Source organism: Dipodomys spectabilis, unplaced genomic scaffold, assembly GCF_019054845.1.
Source record: "Dipodomys spectabilis isolate Male_0828 unplaced genomic scaffold, ASM1905484v1 ptg000001l, whole genome shotgun sequence".
Classification (NCBI taxonomy): domain Eukaryota; kingdom Metazoa; phylum Chordata; class Mammalia; order Rodentia; family Heteromyidae; genus Dipodomys; species Dipodomys spectabilis.
This window is the reverse complement of record NW_024870678.1, coordinates 902,088-924,641: the sequence shown is the minus strand read 5'-3', so window position 1 is coordinate 924,641 and position 22,554 is coordinate 902,088. Positions and strand designations below refer to the sequence as shown.

General features: G+C 36.7%; 1 protein-coding gene across 2 annotated transcripts in view; it reads left to right on the top strand.

Moving 5' to 3' along the window:
• Positions 1-22,554, top strand: part of Atg5 (autophagy related 5) — a 79,340-nt gene that overhangs the window by 27,461 nt on the left and 29,325 nt on the right. For both annotated transcript variants that reach the window (XM_042665601.1, XM_042665641.1), the window contains 2 exons: positions 7,780-7,942; positions 16,206-16,300. In XM_042665601.1, coding sequence (XP_042521535.1) covers positions 7,780-7,942; positions 16,206-16,300 — 258 coding nt within the window. The remainder of the gene's footprint in view (positions 1-7,779; positions 7,943-16,205; positions 16,301-22,554) is intronic.

Sequence of the window (22,554 nt, the reverse complement as noted above, 5' to 3'; positions counted from 1 at the left end):
TTTTGAAAAAAAATGGGAGTACTTATCTCAGGGTCTTGAGCTCATAGGCATACATTTTACCACTGAATTTATTTATTATTTTACAGTGTTGGTGCTGGGTCTTGAACTCAGCCTCTCTTTCTCCCTTGGCTTTTTTGCTCAGAGCCAGCACTCTGAGACACTTTTGGCTTTTTGCTGGTTAATTGTAGATAGAATGAGTCTCAGATTTTTCTGCTAGGCTGTTTTGAACCACAATTCTCAGCTTCCCAGGAAGCCAGGATCATAGGGGTGATCATTTAGCACATGGCTTAATGTAAATTTCTGAGTTTTTTTTTAAACGATGATTACTAGTTTGGCAGCGTGTGTGTGTGTGTGTGTGTGTGTGTACATGTAAATATATTCCTGTATATACACATAATAAATATACACTTTTGCTTGAACTCAGGGCCTGGACTCTATCCCTGAACTTGCTTGCTCAATCACAGCTAGCACTCTACTACTTGAACCACAGATCTGCTTCAGGCTTTTTTGGCAACTAATTGGAGATGAGTCTTATGGACTTTCCTTCTCAGGCTAGCTTTGAACCATGTTCTCATATCTTAGCTTACTGAGTAGTTAGGATTATAGGCATGAGCCTATAGTGAGACTGGAATAATTCTTTAATGCAGTGTTCAGAAAAAGGAGACTTCTCGTATCTTAAGCAGGATAAATTTAATTACTAAATAATTAAATATTCAATCATTTTGTTTGAGAATTTAGAAAACCACATCTAGATATGTAATTAAAGTGGTGATAAATTACAAGGAGAAAAAATTTAAAGTTGCTAAAGAAAAATGACTTAACAGGGATTCAGGGAACACTGTAAGTTGGTGGCAAAAGTCAAAAGACAATGATAGAGTGCTATAAAATATAGAAAATAGTAAGTAGTAACTATAAAAGATTCATTGTTGTCAGGTTCTTGTGATAATCCTGAGAGTTGCAGTTCGAAGCTAGCTCAAGCAGGGAACTGTGAGACTCTTATCTCTAGTTAATTATCAATAAGCAGGAAGTAAAGCTGTGGCTCAAATGCCAGCCTTGAGTAAAAACACTCAACAACAGTACCTAGGCCTTGGGTTCAAGCCCAGGTTTTGGCACAAAAAAGAAAATAAAGGAAGAAGAAAAAAAGTACATGAATAGAAAATTTGCAGAAGACCCTGTATAAATTACCAATAACCATATGAAAAGATATAACATTTCAAGTTACTTAACATTTCAAGTTATCAAGGAAATGTAAATTAAACTATAGTGAGATAATATTTTATATTCACCGGCATGACTAAAAAGACTGACAGAACTGTTTGAGGACAGGGAACCACAGCTGTTAATATTGCTGATGTGAGTTTACAATTATACCATCTCTTTGAAAGATAATTTTGAACTTTTTGAATCGTTAAACATTCATTCCAAGTATGGTCCAACATTACTTTTTGGAGAGAAGGCAGCACTGGGGCTGAACTCAGGTCCTGGGCTTTGTCCTTAGCTTTTATGTTCAAGGCTGGCATTCTACCATTTGAACCACAGTTCTACATGTGGCTTTTGTCTTCCCTGGGCTGGTGGCAAACCTTGATCTTGAGCTTCCTGAAATAGTTAGGATATTAGGTGTGAGCCACTGGCTCTAGCCCAACATTTTGTTTTCCATTTGTTATAATCCAGAAAGATGAAAATATGTCTAAAGAAACTTAAACACCGTTGTTCACTGCAGCTTTATTAGTAATAGTTAAAACCTGGAAACAATCCCAATATGTATTAACAAATTTTTGGATAAACAGTGATATTTTCATTCAGCATCATACAACTTGTCAATAGAAGGGAACTAATTACTGATACGTGCAAATAACATGAATCTCAGACATTATGCTAAGTGTAAGATGATAGATTATACAAGAATCCATGTTTCTATTTATATGAGATTTAGCACAGACAACTAATATCTGATGCTACAAATAATCAGTAATTGGTTGGGGTAGGAACTAGGGAGCTGATTGCAAAGGGCACAAAGTGAATAACTTGGTGATAGGAGGAGGAAGAATTGGTGGTGGTGGTTGTATTGTTCCATAACTTGATTGGGCTGACAGTTACTCTATCAAAAGTCAACTGTTTTCTTGAAATTCCTGCTTTATTTTATGTGAATGAGATAAATTTATTAAGCTGGGCAAGACCAAGTTAGGGTCTCTGCCTTGCTTGTAAACTTTCTGAGTATTGATCCCTATGGATAGATAAGCCAACAAGATTTGTAATACTGACAGACGTTTTTATAATTTCAAGTCTGGGGCCATTGTGAACTTAACTCTGACTTGATGGACGAATGGAAAGCTTCCCAAAGGAACTGTTTGTAGAAGTTATACTGAAACTGAGAACTTTGGTACCAGCTGTGTGTGTGTTTTGGTGATAGTCAAGGAGAAAGTGTGGTAGGCAGAGCTCCCAAATGCAAAATACTAATTAAGGAGGAGACTATGGGCATTGGTGCCAGTTACAAAGATTTTCAGAAACCATTAGTAGATGTATAGGAGAAGGTTTGTACAAGGAGAGGGCCACTAGAAATGAATTCCAGATCTGTTTAAGGGAAGGAGAAGGGTATGGATCATTGGTTCAGTTTTTGAATTTATTGAGCTTTTCATGCCTAAGAGACATTACAGATTTGTTCAGGGCTGAGAGTTATGGCAAATATCTTGTCAAGAGATAATCATTAATCTATGTTGTAGGTAACTTCATATGGGTAACTTTATATGAGAATATGGGATGAAAAAGTGAAGAAGTTCTAGACTACAAACTTTAAAAATAGCAATATTTAAAGAATGGCTTTGGAAGAGGTGAAAGTGGCTGCAAGAGAAAGGAACATAGGAAGGTTTGGTAACACAAGAACTTGTGGATGACTGCTCTATGGAATATACTCAGTTGTTAGATATTTGGCATGTGCTTTAGACATACACTGTTAACCTTGGAAAAAAACAATTGAAATGGAGATAGAAGAGTTGCAGAGGATTGACTAGGGTCAAAGGCCTTGGTGAGCTTAAATGTTGAATGTCAATATGAGGTTTTAGGTGAAGAAGATGGAAGGGGTTTGGTTTTAGTTTTGGATATCAATTTTAAGTTTGAAACTGATGGGAAACAAGAGAACTAGCTAATGATACAATCCTGGACAGGATGGGAAATTGATCTGGGTTTCAAAGATATAGCATTTGGGATTTAGAAAACAGGATGCGACATATCCTATAGATTATAATAGTAAATAAAAAGACAACTGATTTAGGTAACTTTACATTTTGTAACTTGGTAGAATTAGGAAATGGAAGGAAACCAAGAAATGTTAATTTTTGGTTCACTGATTTTAGCATTGGTTTAATTAATTTCTATTATATTCCTCTATGTATATGTGTCTTTTCTATCTAATTTATTGGTTATTAGGGATTGAACCCTAGGCTTTGGCACATGTTAGGCAACCACTTGAGCTATATCCCTAGCTTCATAATATAGTCTTTCTTATTGAGAATATTATACTTTGGAAGAAATACTTAAAAAATCCAGTCCTTCCCATATGTGTATACATACTTATATAATATTGGGAAATGTTTTTAGAATTGTTTTCAAATGAAGACTTTAGATTATGGCTTTATTTTTTCTGTGTAATCAGGGGTGGCCCTCTGTCTGAAAATTACTTGGTATATGACAGGGCTAGATCACATATGTTTCTTTTTGTTTGTTGATAGTCTGTATGTCCCTTGAATGCTTTCATAAATATGCAACTAGTCCTTGGAGAGAAGATTCCCTTCCTGGAATGCTAAATCTACTATTGGAGGTGACTAATAAAACAACATTGCTGTGAATTTCCAACTACCGAATGTTTGATCAGATGTTAGTGTGTGTGAGTGTGTGTTTGTTCATGTCTGTGTTCCTGGGGCTTGAGTGTTGGGCCTGGGTGATGTCCCTGAGGATTTTTTGCTCAAGTCTAGCACTAGATCTACCACTTCAGTTTACAGATAAACTTTTTGAGAGTTAATTGTAGATAAGTGTCTCATGGACTTTGAACCCTGGCTTTGAAGGGTTTGAAGGCTGGCTTTGAACCCGGATCCTCAGATCTCAGCCTCCTGAGTAGCTAGGATTACTGGCAGGAACCGTAGGTACCAGGCTTTTATCTTTTCCTTCCTTCCTTCTTTCCTTCCTTCCTTCCTTCCTTTTTTTTATGCCAGTTATGGAGCTTGAACTAGGTTTTTTGTTTAAGGCTGTCTCTTTCCCACTCAAACCATACCCATACCTCCACTTCCGGCTTTTTGCTGGAGGTAGAAGAATCTCATAGACTTTTCTGTTCAGTATGACTTTGAATTGTGTTCATCAGAACTTAGCCTCTTGAGTGTCTACGATTACAGACATGAACCATTGGCACCTGGCTCTGTTGCTAGATTTTGTATACATGAGTTGAAAAATACATTTTTTTTTCTGTTGCCACGAGTTCTTTGAGTTTGCAATATGGTGGATACAGTAGAGGATGAATGTTCCCACTTTCTTGTTTTTGCTTCCTTGTAAACATAAAATGTTTAATGGTGGCCAATTATCTCTAATGTTAAATGACACTTTTAATAATAATATTGAACTTAATGGATTCTTTCCAATTACTTTTGTAAAAGTGAAATTAGGATTAGTTTGTAATGCATCTGATTTAGATTAATGGAAGATAGTAAACTGAGTGTCAAACTCAAGAGAATTTGTTTGGGTTGAAAAGAAAGGCATTTATAAACAATGGCTAATGCACAGTAGAAAGGAGGATTAAAGTGTGATGAATCAAGGATTTGTTTGTAATTTCATTTTGAAGCTTAAAAAAAGGACTTTGTACTCCTACCTCCACTTACTCACGGAAAGAGGGGTTTTAGCTGAGATATCTGTCACTTTCTTTGCCAAAATTAATTCAACTGCTTTGTTTTGGCTGCACAAGGCATATCTCTTCTTTTTTTTCTTCTTTTTTTGCCCTCTCACCTTCTCCTGAGTTCATGTCACTAGGTATAGGCATTCTGTTGAAGCTTAACGGTACACAGCTATCTGCACATACCACCACCACAGCAGTACTGGGGTTTGAACTGAGGGTCATCCTATTATCTATCTGTACTCTCTCAAGACTCACCTTGCTATAAAGCTGCTCATTTATAATTGTCAGATGTTCATTGTAGGAATCAGATTTGTTAAGCTTAAGAATCTACAGTGAAAAGATGGGAAAACAGCAAAGCAATTGGTGGTTACATGGGCTACTTGCCTAAGTAGCTTAGGCTGAACACATTACTATGAGGCTAAAGAAAAGTTTCTCTTCAGTCTTTTGCAGCCACTGTTTTGAGAAATCAACTCCTTTTGTCATGCAAAGTTTTAAGGAATTAAAACAATACTTAAAAAGGTAAATAATTCAAATTATCCAAAAAACGTAATTTACTTTGAGATACAAAAAATTCCTATGTGCAGCTAATCATTTATAACAAAACTGTATAATCAACATGGAGAATTGTATACTATATGAAAGGCTATTTTAGACATTAATTTTCATCTACTTCTCCCTCCCTTCCCCCTTTTCTTCAGCATAATACTAGGGCCTTGCTTACTAAACAATGGAGCAGGTGATCCATCTATCTATCTATATCTATCTATCTATCTATCTATCTATCTATCTATCTATCTATCTCTATCATCTATTCCTAGGGCTTGAACTTTGGATCTGGGCCCTGTCTCAACTCTTTAGCTCAAGGCTATGCTCTATCACTTTGAGCCGTAGTGCTACTTCTAGTTTTCTGGTAGTTAATTGGACATAAGGATTTCCTGGGCTTTCCTGCCCAGGCTGGCTTTGAACGGCAGTCCTCAGATCTCAGCCTTCTGAGTAGCTAGGATTATAGGCATGAGCCACTGATGCCCGGTGACATTATTATTTTTTATTCTTTGCAGACCAGGGGTTGAATATAGGGCTTCATGCATGATAGGCAAGTGGTCTACCACTGAAGTATATTCTCAACTTAAGACTTTTTATTGACAAAATTAACTGTTTTATAATTGAAAACCACATTATAAATTATACCAAAGTTAACATTTTCTGGAAATTATTAATGTTGTATTCCAAATAATAATACAGTGAATATGTACCTTTAAAGGTTGATATGCAGATTTGAAATGGAAGATCAATTAACTTAAATAGAAATAATTAAAAAACTAATGCATTGAATATAGGCTAATATACATGTACTATTGTGAGTGAAGTCATAAACAAACTTAGCTGTTTTCTATTAAGTTAGTTTTGAATTTTTGTGGTACTGAAGTTTGAACTATCCTTCAGTCCAGCTGAAAAACTGTTTTAGAGTATCATTGAATAATAAACTGTTCATAATCAAAGAATATACATTAATAAAAATTAAATTTTGTGCTCTGTCCACTTTTATTTCCTGTCTTTTTTGGGGGGTCCAGTCGTGGGGCCTGAACTCTGGACCTGGGTGCTATCCCTCAGCTCTTCAGCTCAAGGCTAGCACTCTACCACTTGAGCCACAGCGCCACTTCCGGCTTTTTTCTTTTTGCTTATGTGGTGCTGAGGAATTAAACCCAGGGCCTTGAGCATGCAAGGCAAGTGCTCTACCACTGAGCCACCTTCCCAGCCCCTATTCCCTGTCTTATTGTTACAAGTAAAAACAATTGGGAACAGTATTGTGTAAGCCTTTAAAACATTTGGGAACAGTATTGTGTAAGCCTTTAGGCATAGGATTTCATTTATTTTTATTTATTTATTTTTATATTTGCCAATCCTGGGGCTTGAATTCAGGGCCTGCACACTGTCTCTAAGATTCTTTTGGCTCAAGGCTAGTACTCTACCACTTGAGCCATGGCGCCACTTCCAGTCTTTTCTGTTTATGTGATACTGAGGAATTTGAACCTAGGGCTTCATGCATGCTAGGCAAGCACTTTACTACTAAGCCCCATTCTTTGCCACTTTATTTATTTATTTATTTTAAAGATTAAAAACCTAGCTTAGGATACTGTGGCATATTGTAGGTTGTGTTTCCAAAGAATTTGTATCTTTTTACATTCCCACCACTAGTGAGTGAGAGAGAGTTCCATTCCATGTCCCTTTAAACACTTGGGAATGGCAGGTTATGGTGGTGCATGCCTGTAGCTCTTATTATTTTATAGGCTAAGAAGGGGGATTTATGACTACAAGGCCAGCCCAGTGAGTTCCAAATCCAGACTGGGCTATATAGTGAGATCCTTTATCAAGATGAAAACTAAACCAGTATCCTGTCTCTGTGAAAACAAACAATCCCCTTGGCATGGTCAATTGAAAAACTATTTTGAAAACAATTTCCCTTCATTATCTGTGTTTTTACAAGCATAGATAAGTATCATTTTGGAAAAGTACAAATTGTGCCAAATAGGTACTAATTTCTTTTCTTTCTTTTGCTGGGCCTGGGGTTTGAACTCAGTACCTGGGGACTGTCCCTGAGCCTCTCTGTGCTCAAGGCTAGTGCTCTACCACTTGAGCCACAGCATCCCTTCTGGCTTTTTTGAGTAGTTTATTGGAGATGGGAGCGTCACAGGGACTTTTCTGCCCAGGATGGCTTCAAACCACGATCCTCAGATCTAAGCCTTCTGAGTAGCTAGAATTACAGGTGTGAACCACTGGTGCCCGGCATGATTTTTAAGTTAATTAAAATAAAGTTTATGGTAAAAGATGGTTTGCTACAAATATTCGAGCAGCTAATTTCATAATGTGCATACTTGTTTTAACATACGTTTTTCCTTTAATAGAGTTTTCCAGAAAAGGATCTTCTGCACTGTCCATCTAAAGATGCAATTGAAGCTCATTTTATGTCTTGTATGAAAGAAGCTGATGCTTTAAAGCATAAAAGTCAAGTAATTAATGAAATGCAGAAAAAAGATCACAAGCAGCTTTGGATGGGACTACAAAATGGTAATTAATATACTGTATAATTTAAGAATGCTATTTTATAAAATATGATAAAACTAAGTAATTTACACATTTAAAAATCGATAGCAAGCTGGGCACCAATGTCTCATGCCTGTAATCCTAGCTACTCAGGAGACTGAGATCTGAGGATCATGGGTTTTTTTTTCCTCCTGTATTTCTTTTTTTATTTCTTTTTAAAATATTTTTAAGTAGTTGTACAAAGAAGTTCCCATATTACAAAACAGTATATAAATACAAAGTATCTGACAACGTTGTCACCCATCTCTCCTAATCCATCCCTTCTCTCACTTTTTTTCTTTAATTGAGATTAGGTGATTACATAAATTTCACAGATTTCACAGTATTGTGGAATAGTGATACTTAAAGTCACAAACACATTTTAACCTTCACAAGGCAAATTATCATTAGCATGGTCTACACAGTGTGTGAGTTCTATGAGTTTTGACAATACAAGTAGGAACATGATTTAAAACCAGTCCAGGAAAGTCCATGAGACACTTATCTCCAATAAACCACCAGAAAACTGGAAGTGGCGCTTTGACTGAAATGATAAAGGGCTTTCCTTGAGCTGAAGAGCACGGGGACAGGGCCCAGCCCCAGAATTCAAGCCCCATCACCACCACCACCAACAAAAAATAGAAAAATGGCACAAGTTAAATCTATCCTCAATGACTAAATTAGCACAGTAGGTACTTTTTACACACACACACACACATACACACACACGCGCGTCCTTCAGTGCATTTTCTAATTTTTTGGGGGGGGGGGGAGGGTGTCCAGTCATGGGGCCTGAACTCTGGACCTGGGCGCTCTCCCTTAGCTCAAGGCTAGCACTCTACCACTTGAGCCACAGCACCACTTCCGGCTTTTTTCTTTTTGCTTACATGGTGTAGAGGAATGGAACCCAGGGCCTCATACATGTCAGGCAAGCGCTCTACCCCTGAGGCACCTTCCCAGCCCCTATTTTCTAATTTTTTAACCTAGTGCTTAAAATAGCATAAACTTTGTGTTTAGCTTCCCCAGCTGTATGGTTCAAATTTCCATTGCTATATTTAGTATAAATATTTACATTTAATACAACTTTATTGCTCTTTGGTCCAGGAACTTTACATACAACATGTGTTAGTGGTCATTGTTGCATCATATCACATCTTAGTCTCTGTTGGTCCATTATGTAGACTATTTTTATTCATGTCATCTGCAGACAGCAAAATATGTAATTGTGTTGCTTGTTTCAGTTGTCATTTTATAAAATAAATAATTGGGGCCTGGGAATGTGGCTCATTGGTACAGTGCTTCCCTCACATGCATGAAGCCCTGGGTTCAATTCCTCAGTAACACATACACAGAAAAAGCTGGAAGTGGTGCTGTAGCTCAAGTGTTAGCCTTGAGCAAAAGCAGCTCAGGGACAGTGCCCAGGCCCTGAGTTCAAGCCCCAGGACTGGCAAAAAAAAAAGGAAAAAAATGGCCGGGTGTTAGTGGCTCACACCTATAATAGCTGTTTAGGAAGCTGAGATCTGAGGAAGCCAGCCATGGTAGGAAAGTATATGAGGCTATTATTTCTGATTAACCAGCAAAAAGCTGGAAGTAGAGCTGTGACTTCAGTGGTAGAGTATGAGCCTTAACCATAAGAAGAGACAGTGCCCAGGCCCTTAGGCTGGTATCACCAAAACATTTCTGGTCTGGGAAGGTGGCTCAGTGGTAGAGCGCTTGCCTTGCATGCATGAGGCCCTGGGTTCGATTCCTCAGCACCACATAAGCAAAAAGAAAAACCGGAAGTGGCGTTGTGACTCAAGTGGTAGAGTGCTAGCCTTGAGCTGAAGAGCTGAGGGACAGCGCCCAGGCCCACAGTTCAGGCCCTACGACCGGACCCAAAAAATAAAAATTAAAAAATAAAACATTCCTTTCCTTCCTCTTCTCCTTCCCATTCCTTCTCTTCCCTCTCCCTTTTTCCCCCTGACCCTTTCCTCTCTTCCTTTCCACCCTTTCTCTCTTCCTTTCTCTTCTTCTCTCTCCCCCCCTTTTCTTTTTTTGTGCCACTCCTGGGGCTTGAACTTGGTCAGTGCTCTACAACTTGAGCCATAGCTCCACTTCTGGCTTTCTGATATTTAACTGGAGATAAAAGTTTCAAGGACTATCCTGTCCTGGCTGGCTACGAACCTTGATCCTCAGATCTCAGCCTAATGAGTACCTAAGCCACCAGTGCATGGCTTAGTTTCACATTTATGTAGTACTTTATTTTCATATTAATTATCTTCAATAGATAGTGTTGGTCTTAGTTAAAAATAATAGATATCAGTTCCTTTATTGTAGTTCTCATGTCACCAGAAAACATTAAGAATAACTTAAAATAGTTAAAAAATGCTATAATAGTTGTGGAATTATTTGAATTTATGAATAAGAATTTCTTAGTTGTAAAGTCAAAGATACTTCACCTTTTTGTAGTAGAATTAATAATTTGCAATAATCAAGACAAAACAGATGGTAATTTGATTTTACTCAGTATTGCACCTGTATACTATAACAAGTAAACAGAAACTTCAACAAGTTTTGAATACTTTCATATGCTAATTTTAATTTCAGAAGCTCTCTGGGGGTGAAATAAGAAAAGCTTTTGAAACCAGGAAAACTCATTTAAGATAGACTGTGCCTTTCAGGATTTGTTGTGGGCTTTCATTTCAGATATAAAAATATACAACCTCTCTGTAAAATAGCCACAAGAAAGAAAGTAGCATTTTTATTTCTGAGGTAGTTGTCACTAATTATGCAGGCTATTTTCTACTTAATGTCATTTTTTAAAATGAGTTAGAAAATTGAGGAAATCCTTAAAAGAAAATTTAAAAAAAAAATTTTTTTTTTTTTTGGTCCAGTCGTGGGGCCTGAACTCTGGGCCTGGGTGCTGTCCCTCAGCTCTTCAGCTCAAGGCTAGCACTCTACCACTTGAGCCACAGCACCACATCTGTCTTTTTTCTTTTTGCTTATGTGGGTGCTGAGGAATCGAACCCAGGGCTTCAGGCATGCAAGGCAAGCGCTCTACCACTGAGCCACCTTCCCAGCCCCTTAAAAGAAAATTTTTAACCTGACTTATTTTAACTTAATGACTTATCCCTATATTCATGAGTACATATTTTTTAACAAAATACAAAAAAATCTTAAGTTCCATGTGCTTGTGAATAAAGACACAGCTTGACTGTTAAACATGTTAAAAGCTTATATTATTTTTAGTGGATATTAGTTTAATTAAAATTAAATTAAAAAAAATTTTTTTTGGGGTCTGGTCGTGGGGTCTGAACTCTGGGTCTGGGCGCTGTCCCTCACCTCTGCTCTTCAGCTCAAGGCTAGCACTCTACCAATTGAGCCACAACGCCACTTCCAGCTTTTTTTGTTGTTGTTCTGCTTATGTGGTACTGAGGAATCGAACCTAGGGCCTCATGCATGCAAGGCAAGTGCTCTGCCACTGAGCCACCTTCCCAGCTCAATGCAAGTCCAAGTTTTTTTTGGGGGGGTCGGTGGTGGGGCTTGAACTTTGGGCTTGGGCACTGTCCCTGTACTCTTCAGCTCAAGGCAAACACTCTAGCGCTTGAGCCACAGCACCACTTCCTAGAATTAAATTTTTAATCTTAATGCCATGTCATTTTATTTTTGAGATAGGATCTCTGATCGTGACCTTGTACTCTTTACCCTTCTGCCTCTACCTTCAGAGTTCTATGATTACATGAGGTGCCAGTATTGCCACTTTAAGCTGGTTTCTAAGGGGAAATAGTGATTATGTGTAACAATTCAAAATATTTAGAAAACAGATAGGTTTGATAGGTAATATAAAAAGATAAATGTAGGTGCCCCAGCCCTTTGCAGGCTTGTATGCTAGACAAGTATATTGTCATTGCACCTCTTTTATTTCATTATTGGTTTATAGAAGCATAGGTATTCTGAGATAGAGGGCTGGACCTCTCATTTACTGTTCTATGGACTACCTTTATTAGTCCACAGGACATAAAATCTCTCATAGGACTTAAGTTCAAGCACAGGTAAACAGTGATGACACACACTTAAAAAAGGTACCATGTGATTTTTTGTTGTTGTTGTTGCTTTGTATGTCCCTCCTCTATGGTATAACCCCTGTTTTCACTGTATTTGATGTTGGTAAAATTTGGGGAGGGCAAGGGAGAAAAACAAATTGAATTCAGGACCTTCCACTCTTGCTTAGCTTTTTTGCTCAAGCTGGCACAATAACCACATCTCCACTTCAGGCTTTTTGCTGATTAACTGGAGATAAGAGATTCATGGACTTTTCTGCTAGGGCTGCCTTCAAACTGCTATCCTTAGATCTCATCCTCCTGAGTAGCTAGGATTTCAGATATGATCCACCAATGTTCACCTGATGATTAGTTTATTTTTTTCAAATTTATTTCATGATGAATAATTACCATTATTTTCTTTCCCTCCCCCTTCTTTTTGAGGAGGATTTAGGTAGAATGTAGTTAGTAACTTGCCAGAAATAACACAAACTGTGTAGCTACTGCCTGTTTGTGTATCTTTTTCTTTATTTATTTTGTTGATCATGGTACTTGAACTCTGGACTTGAAAGTTGTCCCTCAGCTCTTCAGCTCAAGGCTACTCTACCACTTGAGCCACAGTACCACTTGTGGTTTTTCTGAGTGGTTTATTGGAGATAAGAGTCTTATGGTCCTGCCTAGGCTGGCTTTGAACTGGGATCCACTGATCTCAGCCTCCTGAGTAGCTAGGATTACAGGCGTGAGCCGCCTGGCTCCTTGTATTGTTTTTGTAGTGCTTGATTCTTGCTACTTTTCTGATGTAATAGGAGGAGGAAGGACCAGCGAATGTATTATATATGGAGAAGTATAATATATAATTTGGCCAGAACTATAACAAAAAATGATATAAATAAAATGCTAAGATTAAAGACAAAATTAGAATGAAAAGCTAGTTATTGAATGTTTCTGAGAAGCTAAGCAAAAAATGGCAGCAATTAGGAAGCAGAGATGTGGAGTTTAATGATTACCTGTGTATTGCTGAGTATGTATTACAGAAAACGTAAGAATTTCAAAACTACATAGATTTAGTCAAAAGTTAGACACAATCCTTAGATCTCATTCTCCTGAGTAGCTAGGATTACATGCGTGAGCCATCAGCACCCACTGTATGATTATCTTAAAGCTACCATTACTATGATTTTTTTTTACAGTGCCAACTAGTCTAGTTGTATTATAGGAGACTCCTTATATAATAATAGCTTTACTGTGGGGGAGGGACATACAAAGCAACAAAAAATATCACTTTATGAATACATTAGAAACAATAGCAAGAAAGAAAAAACCACTGTGTCCTTATCTTGAGGTTCATTTCGCCTAACATCATCTTATCTGACCTTTTCTGCTTGTCTCAGACATATAAGAGACATATAAGAGAAATGATGGAACCCATATTTCTTTGGGCCTAGGACACAAGTGGTGTTTTCTTTCTTGCTATTGTTTCTAATGTATTTATAAGATGATTTTTTTGTTGCTTTGTATGTCCCTCCTCTATGGTATAACCCCTGTTTTCACTGTATTTGATGTTAGTAAAATTTGGGGAGGGCAAAGGAAAAAACCAAATTGTTTAAATAGGGATACAGGTGAACCCATTGCAACAATGAGATTACAAGATGCTATGTTGAAAAATTAAATTTATAACTTTTTGGGGGGCTTAGGGGAGTGTAGTTATGGAGATGGGAGGGCAGGGATGGTAGGGGAAAAACAGAGGAGGAGGCAACAATCCTTGATAAGAAATGTACTCATTAACTTGCTCATGTAATTGTAACCTTCTGTCCGGTATTTTCACAATAAAAAACTTATTAAATAATAGCTTTATGGAGTAAAACTGTCAGTAGGAGGCATAAGAACTCTTCTTGAACTTGTTGTCTGAAAAATGAATATTTGATGTGTGTGTGCGCGTGTGTGTGCGCGCGCGCTCGCGTGCATGCGTGCTTGTGCGTGCGTATACCTGTGCACATGCTAGTCCTGTGGCTTGAATTCATGGCTTTAGGTACTGTCCCTGAGCTTCTATAGCACTCTACCACTTGGGCCACAGCTCCACTTCTGGCTTTTTCTGTAGTACTGAAGAATCTAACCCAGGGCTTCATGCATGCTAGTGAAGTACACTAACCACTAAGTTACAATCTCAGCCCTACTTTTATTTTTAAAGACTTTTTAAGACAGTCTTTGAACTTCATATCTCCTTTCCTCTGCCTTCTATTTGCTGAGTTTATAGGCATGGCCACTATGCCTGGCTCAAGAATCCCAATTTTTGATTATTTCGAATTACAGTTTTTAGTTGATGTCTACGTAGTGTCTGTAGATAGACCTTGGATATGAATGAAACAAGTCTAATAGTATAGTATGTGCTCTAACATTGAGATGAACTGAAATCTTGGAGCTGCTTACTTGCTAGAGAGAGTTAATTCTGATTACAATTTTGAGTGTAAAATGTTACTTTGTTAAAATAATATATTCATGGATTCTGCGTGAGCCAGTAAGTTGCTTTAAAACATTATATAGGAAAGGAGAAAGTACACTGTCAAATCAGAATATATATATATTAAAAAAAAAACTCTTAAAAACTCCAGCCAGAAGAGCTGAGGGACAGCGCCCAATTTTGAAAGACAAAGGATTTGATTGATACACAAAAATGCCAATAAGCACTTTAGAAGATATTCAGCATTATTAGTTCTTAGGAAAATGCAAATAAAAACTACAGTGAGTTACTTCTTCATGTCAACCAAGAAGACTATAATCAAAAAGGCAAAAAATAATTAGTGATGACAGTGATGTAGCCATATTGGAACTTTCTTTCATCGCTTCCACCAGGGAATGGAAATTGGTTTAGTCATTTTGGGAAAAAAAATCATTACTATATAGCAGTTAAACAGTTGCCTATGACCCAGCATTTCTACTCCTGAGCACTGCACAAGTGAATTAAAGCTAGACCTTCATACAAAAATGTGTACACTAATATTCCTAGTGGATGTGCAAATGTTTGTTAGCTGCTAGATAAAAACATTCTTGTAACTCCTTATTGTGAAATGCTTATTTTTTCATAAAAAGGAATGATGTTTCTTATACATGCTACAACAAGAATGAGTTTGAAAACATCATGGCTAGTGAGGGAAACAAATGGGAAATGCCATAAATTACGTGACCACATTATAAACTGCTCTGAACTCTGAATTTATTTATTATTATTATTTTTTTTTTTTTTTGGTCTGTCATGGGGCTTGAACTCTGGGCCTGGATGCTGTCCCTCAGCTCTTCAGCTCAAGGCAAGCGCTCTACCACTTGAGATACAGCACCACTTCCGGTTTTCTAGTGGTTTATTGGAGATAGGAGTCTCACGGTCTTTACTGCGTGGGCTGGCTTTGAACTGCGATCCTCAGATTTCAGCCTCCTGAGCAGCTAGGACAGGCGTGAGCCACTGGCACCCGGCTAGAATTCTTTTTTTTTAAACCACTAGATTGTGGAATTTAGTAGTTTAGATTTATAGTCTTATATAGTAGTGTAAATTTTAGTAGTGTAGAATTATAGTATAGAGTTCAGTGAATCCAAAACATTAAAAAAAAGATTAGTCAGTCTGATGTTTAGCTGTAATTGAGAGTTTGCAGTGTCAGTTCCACATCAAAACCTTTAATGCTTTTGTATTTAGTGCTTTCTTAGTCTACAAATATATAATACCTTTTTTATGCAGGTTCTTTTTTATACAAGTTCTGGCTAACATTGGTATAAGAGCCAGATCTCTGTTACTACACAGTGTTCTTTGTCTTATACAATGGTCATGTATTTGGTTTTGAGATGCTCTCAAACTCTCTTTTGTGTTGGTGGTGGGGTTTGAACTCAGGACCTAGGTCTGTTTCTGAGCCTTTTCACAAGGCTAGTGTTCTACCACTTTGAACCACAGCCTCACTTTCAGTTTTCTGGTGGTTTTGGAGATAAGCGTCTCATGGACTTTTTCTCTCTGGTCTGGCTTTGAACCGTGATCCTTAGTCTTCAGCCTCCTGAGTAGCTAGGATTATAGCCAGGAGCCACTGACACCTGGATTGGGATTCTGTGAAAAAATATCTTCTAAGAAAAGAAAATGACTTAGAAAAGCTATTGTATAAATGATGAGGAAGATGTTTCAACAAACTTCATGTCTTCATACAAGGTATTCCATTATATTGCTCATTTTTAATAATGTAATTTGTATCTTTCAGACAGATTTGACCAGTTTTGGGCCATCAACCGGAAACTCATGGAATATCCTGCAGAAGAAAATGGATTTCGTTATATCCCTTTTAGAATATATCAGGTAAGATATAGTACTTTGAAAAAGTACTTTTGCTGTTTTTATTTTGAAACAGGGTTTCATTATGTTCAAGCTGACCTCAGGCTCCAGCCTCCATTTCCTATGTTTAATCATGGGCTATCAAGTCCAGAGAAAATTACTCATTTTTTGAAAACCTCAGACTCTCTAGTCCACAACTCTTGGTTTCATAGTAGCAAATAACTCTAGGGTTTTCAGAACTGTCATTTTGGAGGTAATCAGATGGGCATTACAATGACAAATCGAATATTTGTCTTATATAGAGTTGCTACTGATTATGGTAACTTTCAGTATTGCCTGATTTACCTACTTGCTACAATTTATTTGTAATCCCTGAGTCAATACTTGAAGCTTTTTTTTTTTTAGTCTTTCACAGATGTACTGAGTAGTAAAGTAATTGATTTGCCTGATGAGCAACCATATGAGTTGGAAAAAAATAACACTTTGCCATTAGTCTCAAAATAAATGCCCTTTTCATATTTTGTTTAGTGCTTTCTTAAAACATGTATTTTTGTGGCTTGTGTGTTGGTGATTTTTCTTGTTCAAATTAGTTCTAAGCATTATGCTGTTTTTAGTCAGAAACACATAAAGCATAATCATGTGCTGATTGGGTATTGAACACATGACTCAGAAGGCTTACTTCCCCTTGGCACACTGGTTCAGTATTTATATAATACAAATACAGGACATACTGTAGGGGCAAGGAGATAGAATATGGGTGTGTGTTTGAGAATTGTTTGATTGGTTTTGAGACAGGATCTTGTTGTGTGGCACAGGCTGGCCTCAAACTCAGTCCTCCTGCTTCAGCCTCCTGATTGCTGGGATTCAGGTGTGTGCCACCTGGCCCAGCTCAAGAGAGTGTTACTGTTTTTTGTTTTGTTTTTTTAAATAAAAGTCTACCGTTAGAAAGTGGAAAAGTAGTAGAGTTCTTAAAATTTACTTGAACAGACCTGGCTGGCAGATTGAGATTCTTAGAACAGAATTGCCTGCTGACTGATGTTTCCGTTGTACAGGAGATTGGGTAGTTTCTCCTTCAACAGAGAGAGGCAGAGAGCCTGAGGTCTTCTTTGGTTCTCAGTTGACTAATAATAACTTTTCTTTTGGATCTACACTCTTTCCACTTTGTTTCTTATTTTTAAATAGAAGTCTGAATTGTGAAGAAATTTTATGGAAGTCTAAGAGCTGTAGCTTTTACTAATTTATCATTTTCTTGTTTTTCTCATTTCTCCTATTTTGCATGTTTGAGTTTTTATTCATGGCCTGACCAAAGGAAGATGACCCCTATACTCATTTTTCCTAATTGTATGATCCTAAAGTAACATCAGATTTTAGTTGCTAATTTCTGATTGGTGTGTATGGTTGAGATATTCTGTAATCAAATGTGGTTATTTATACAATTTGATTAGTTGGCATACTTCCCCCTCCTTTTTTGTTTTTGTTTTTGTGTTGGTTTTTTTTTTGTTTTGCTTTGTTTTTTAGCTGGTCGTGGGGCCCAACTCTGGGCCTGGGCGCTGTCCTCAGCTCTTCAGCTCAAAAGCTAGCGCTCTACCACTTGAGCCACAGTGCCACTTCCAGCCTTTTCTGCTTATATGTTGCTGAGGAATTGAACCCAGAGCCTCATGCATGCAAGGCAAGCACTATACTGAGCCACCTTCCCAGCCCTCCCTCCTTTTTTATTAACAGGAATCATCTGACTTAAAATATGAGGAAACTAAGAGCTAAGATTTTATATGATTTGTACTTTATACAAATGAAAATTTTAAGAACTAAGTCCAGACCTAGTTCTGGAATATGAAAGTTTAGAGTGTTTTAAAAACATAATTATCAAAAGTTGATAGGAGGAAGTAGCATTGTAGCTCAAGTGGTAGAATGCTCGCCTTGAGCTGAAGAGCTCAGGAACTGCACCCAGGTCCAGAGTTCAATCCCCACAACCGACCAAAAAAAAGTGTGATTGCTGGTATTCTGTAAGATAGACTTTCTTTCCTTCCTTTCTATTGTGGGGCCTGAACCTCAGCTCTTCAGCTCAAGGTTAGTGCTCTACCACTTGAGCCACAGCACCACCTTGGGCTTTTTCTACTTATGTGGTGCTGAGGAATCGAACCCAGGGCCGCAAGCATGCAGGACAAGCACTTTACTACTGAGCCACATGCCCAGCCCTGTAAGATGTTGGAAAATTGTTCCTTTCATCTGTTGTAGTATGTTGTCATGGGCTCAAAATAACTGTAATCAAATGAGAGAAATACAGTGATAAGTTAAATTCTTTCAGCTCTCTAGAGAAACAGACCATGTTTCTGTCATTTACATAACAGTTTAGTATGGTGTGTGAGTTTCAGATTTGTGTTCCTGAAATCCAGGTGCTTCAGTATGAGCCAGTATTCTAGAAATGAGGTTAATGACAGGAAGTGTTTCAGAAATGTAACCAAAATCTTATTTAGAACATATATCTAAGAAATGGTGATTTAATAAGGTTACCTGTCAATACAAAATGGTTATGAAGTCTTTAGTCATATGCATTTGTTTTGTAATGAAAGCTAGGTATATATCATTTCCATTTTTAATATATCAAGAAGTATAGTGCAATACATAAGTAATTTTTCAGCATTTCACCATTGTTTGTTCTCCTGAAATAGATATATTTTCTCTGTTAAGAATAAAGTATAAATCCTCATAAGGACAAACCGTATTTTATTTTTTGTGTGTCCCATAGATGTTTTCAGACTTTGTCCTAGTAAATAATTTGCTTGGTGTTGATGTGTTTCATCTAAAACTTTCACACCTTTAAAAAGCAATAGGTAAATTGAAGCCTGTAGGTGGCAGCCCAACACAGCAAGTTTTGGAAGCCATTACTGAGTACTCAGATCTATTTAGGCTTAATTATTGCCTTTGAGGGTTTTTTTTTTTTTTAATGGAAGCAATGTAAACTGTTTTGGGCCAGATTTTAAAACTATAATGTATAGGAGTTGGAACAATTTGATGCAGATGATGTGGAGTTTTGTTTTTAGAGCATTGATTGAGAATAAACATGACTACTTTTTGAGCTTTTTAAAAATTAGCCTTATCTAGTAATTTCAGAATAACCTGATGGGAAATATTATGTCTGTCTTTATAGCTAGAAAAATGTAATTGAGCCAAGTTAATGGTATTAGTCCCAATTAAAATTGTCAATGAAGTAAGCATTTTCTCCTTACTTTTTAAAAATAAGCTAGGTCATTGTTTCATTCAGTACTTGTGAAATTAAAAACAGGCATAGTAATTAAAGCTAACTATATATATGGTAACAATAATTAATATTTGTTGTACTTAGTGGTAGATACTGTTTTAATTATTTTTCCTGGATTTTTTTACTTGTTCATCACTATTGGCCTCTCGGTTAGGCACTATTATTGTTTTATTTAAAAAACTGAAATAATTGAGATTAGTATTGATAAATGGAAACTTGTTCAGGTTCACCTATCTAGTAATTAAGTGCGCTCCCCTTTCTTGTGGGTTGCCAATACTGGGGCTTGAGCTCAGGGTCCCTTGCTTAACTATTTTGCTAAAGGCTGGTGATCTACCACTTTGCCATATGTTCAGTTTCCAGCTTTTTGCTGATTAATTAGAGATAATAGTCTCTTGTATTTGTCTGTCCAGGCTAGTTGCCATTTGGGATCCTTAGATCTCAGCTTCTACGAATAGTTAGGATTATAAGTGAGATCTACCAGTGCCTGGCAGAGTAGAGTCAGTATTTGAAGCAGATTATGTAGTGTGGCTCTAGAGCTTGTCTTTTATATTTTAAAATTTTTATTTCTTTAGTTTTTCCCCTTTACTTAACTTTCATTTGAGACTGAGTTTCAGTTTTCATACCTATCAAGCCTTTTATTATCTTTCCTCTGTGTAGAGAAAATGCCTGAGCAGAAAGTAAAACCATAATGGCCTCCCTTTTTAATGTGAGTTTAATATGTAGAAGAAAGTATTTTAAAGTTTATTTTCTCACTTTTATTATCATTTATATTTCACAGCACTCACAGTTAATGTGAGACTTCCTATGGAATATTGTTAGCACTCCTATCAAATGCCAGGATAACTTGTACCTTAGATTCCTGATACTACTAGTCTCATATGATGTTAGCCATAGCAACCTATGCTTAGTCCTTGTCCAAAGAATGTTCATTCCCTCAACCTAATTCAGAAATATCTCTCTAAAGCCCAGATTAACTTCTTTATATCCTATTAACATTTTTATTTCAGTTCTTTTTATATTATGTAATGACAGCCTCTAGAATAATTCTTAGGATGATCATTCATCCTATTGACAATTTCAGGTTTCAGAAATCTGCTTAATCATTTATTTCAATAGTGAAAACAACTAATTTTTTCCTGTTCTTCTCATAAATGATTTTCATATAGCATGCCAAAACACATAACACCTGTCAGGGAAGAACAGAATTACTAGGCTTTGATTCTTAGTAGTGGTTCCTTCTTTTGGGTAAATATGAGAGTTGCTTTTGGTATAGTCATACTTTAAAAATTACTACTGCTAATACTTTCAAGAAGGTTGTATATAAGAGAATATTAGATAATGTGAGAGTCATTTGTGAATATTAGAAAGAAAATCTATTGAAAAGAGAAAGTCTAATTATCTTCTTCTTTTCAGTCTTAAGTGGATATCAGAGTTGTTGGGTCCTGTTTCTGATTTTGAATATTCAAGGTTTTATAGGATTTCATATTTACTTTCCTTTGTAGTTCCTTGCAATTTTTCAAATAATAATTACTGAGATGAAACAAGTACACTTATATGTACAGGAATGCTGACGTGTACACAGATTATATTGATACCACATACACAAAAAGTATTGACATCAGATTCAGACCATCTATAACTTGGTAACTTGGCTAGTAGCCTCTTTGCAGTTTGTGATATATTAATATCGTTAACTCTCAGTTAAGAAATACAATCTGACAAGGTATTGGCACTCTAATTTCTCTTTAGAAGAAAAAGTTAGATTTCTCATTGGAACAAAAGAAAACATTTTGGTTTTGCTCTTGCTGGGTTTGTCAGGCAGGGCCAGATGCCCCTCCCTACGCCTTTCACAAAGTCTCATGTTGGGATGGGTGACAGTGTTGTCTGACACCTTGTATTCATATGCTGTTTTGTTGAATGGGAACTTCTTTGTACAACTACTTAAAGATAATTAGCTATGTTGTCTGATTTTACAAAATGGAACATTTTATAGAGTATATTGCATACTGAATAGGATGTATTTTTCAATGTCCTCCTTAAAGACTGATATAAAGGAAGGTCAATGCTGGTTTAAGGAGCTACTTACTATTTGAGAGTATTGCTTAGAGAATTTAGAAAGGCTGAGAGAGAGAGATCCCTAGTAATGAAATCTAATTATAAATATATTCAGTAGGATTGAATTCACATTTCAAAATCATATTAAGTCAATTGCATGTCTTGTGGATGTGATCTTTTGTGAAAGTCGTCTGCCTGTGCACAAGCATGTTGGGACATACTTATGAATACATAACAAACTAATTGAAATTGTATTAGTGAAATTACATCAATTACAGCTTCAAATGATTATTGAGTTCATAGCTAAATTATATATAGTTACTGGTCACATTAATGTGAATGAACTAGAAATCAAGCTAATATAAATTACTTATTGTTGAACATTTAGCCATATTAGAATTTGTCTTCATGTCTTTGTGAAATTAGAAATTTAGAAATGTAGAAGTGGCGCTGTGGCTCAAATGGTAGAGTGCTCACCTTGAGCTGAAGAGCTGAGGGACCGTGCCCAGGTCCAGAGTGCAAGCCCCAAGATTGACCAAAACAAAAAGACTAAGAAATTTAGAAATGTAGGGAAATAATATATATTAAGAAATAGCATATTTTCAAAACTAAAGACCTAGTTACTCTAGTGTATGCTTATTAATATTGTGTCTAGTTTTGTAAAACAAATGTAAACAGGTTACTTTACATACACTGTAGGAAAGAGCTCATTGTGCTTGTTTAAAGAATCTATTTCAGTAAGTCTACCTTGGTTTTCCTTTTATCTTTTTTCCTGCCCTCTTTCTTATTTTTTGCTGCCCCATCTTTTCTTCCTCATATCATCCTTTCTTCTTTGCCTCACTAATCTGAAAAGTGTTTCTACTACTTGTAGAAAGCATTTCCTATTTTAATTAAAGTCTTGAAGTTTACATTTTAAAACAGAGCTTTGCTAAAGGAAAACTACCTCTCTTAGCTTACATTTAGC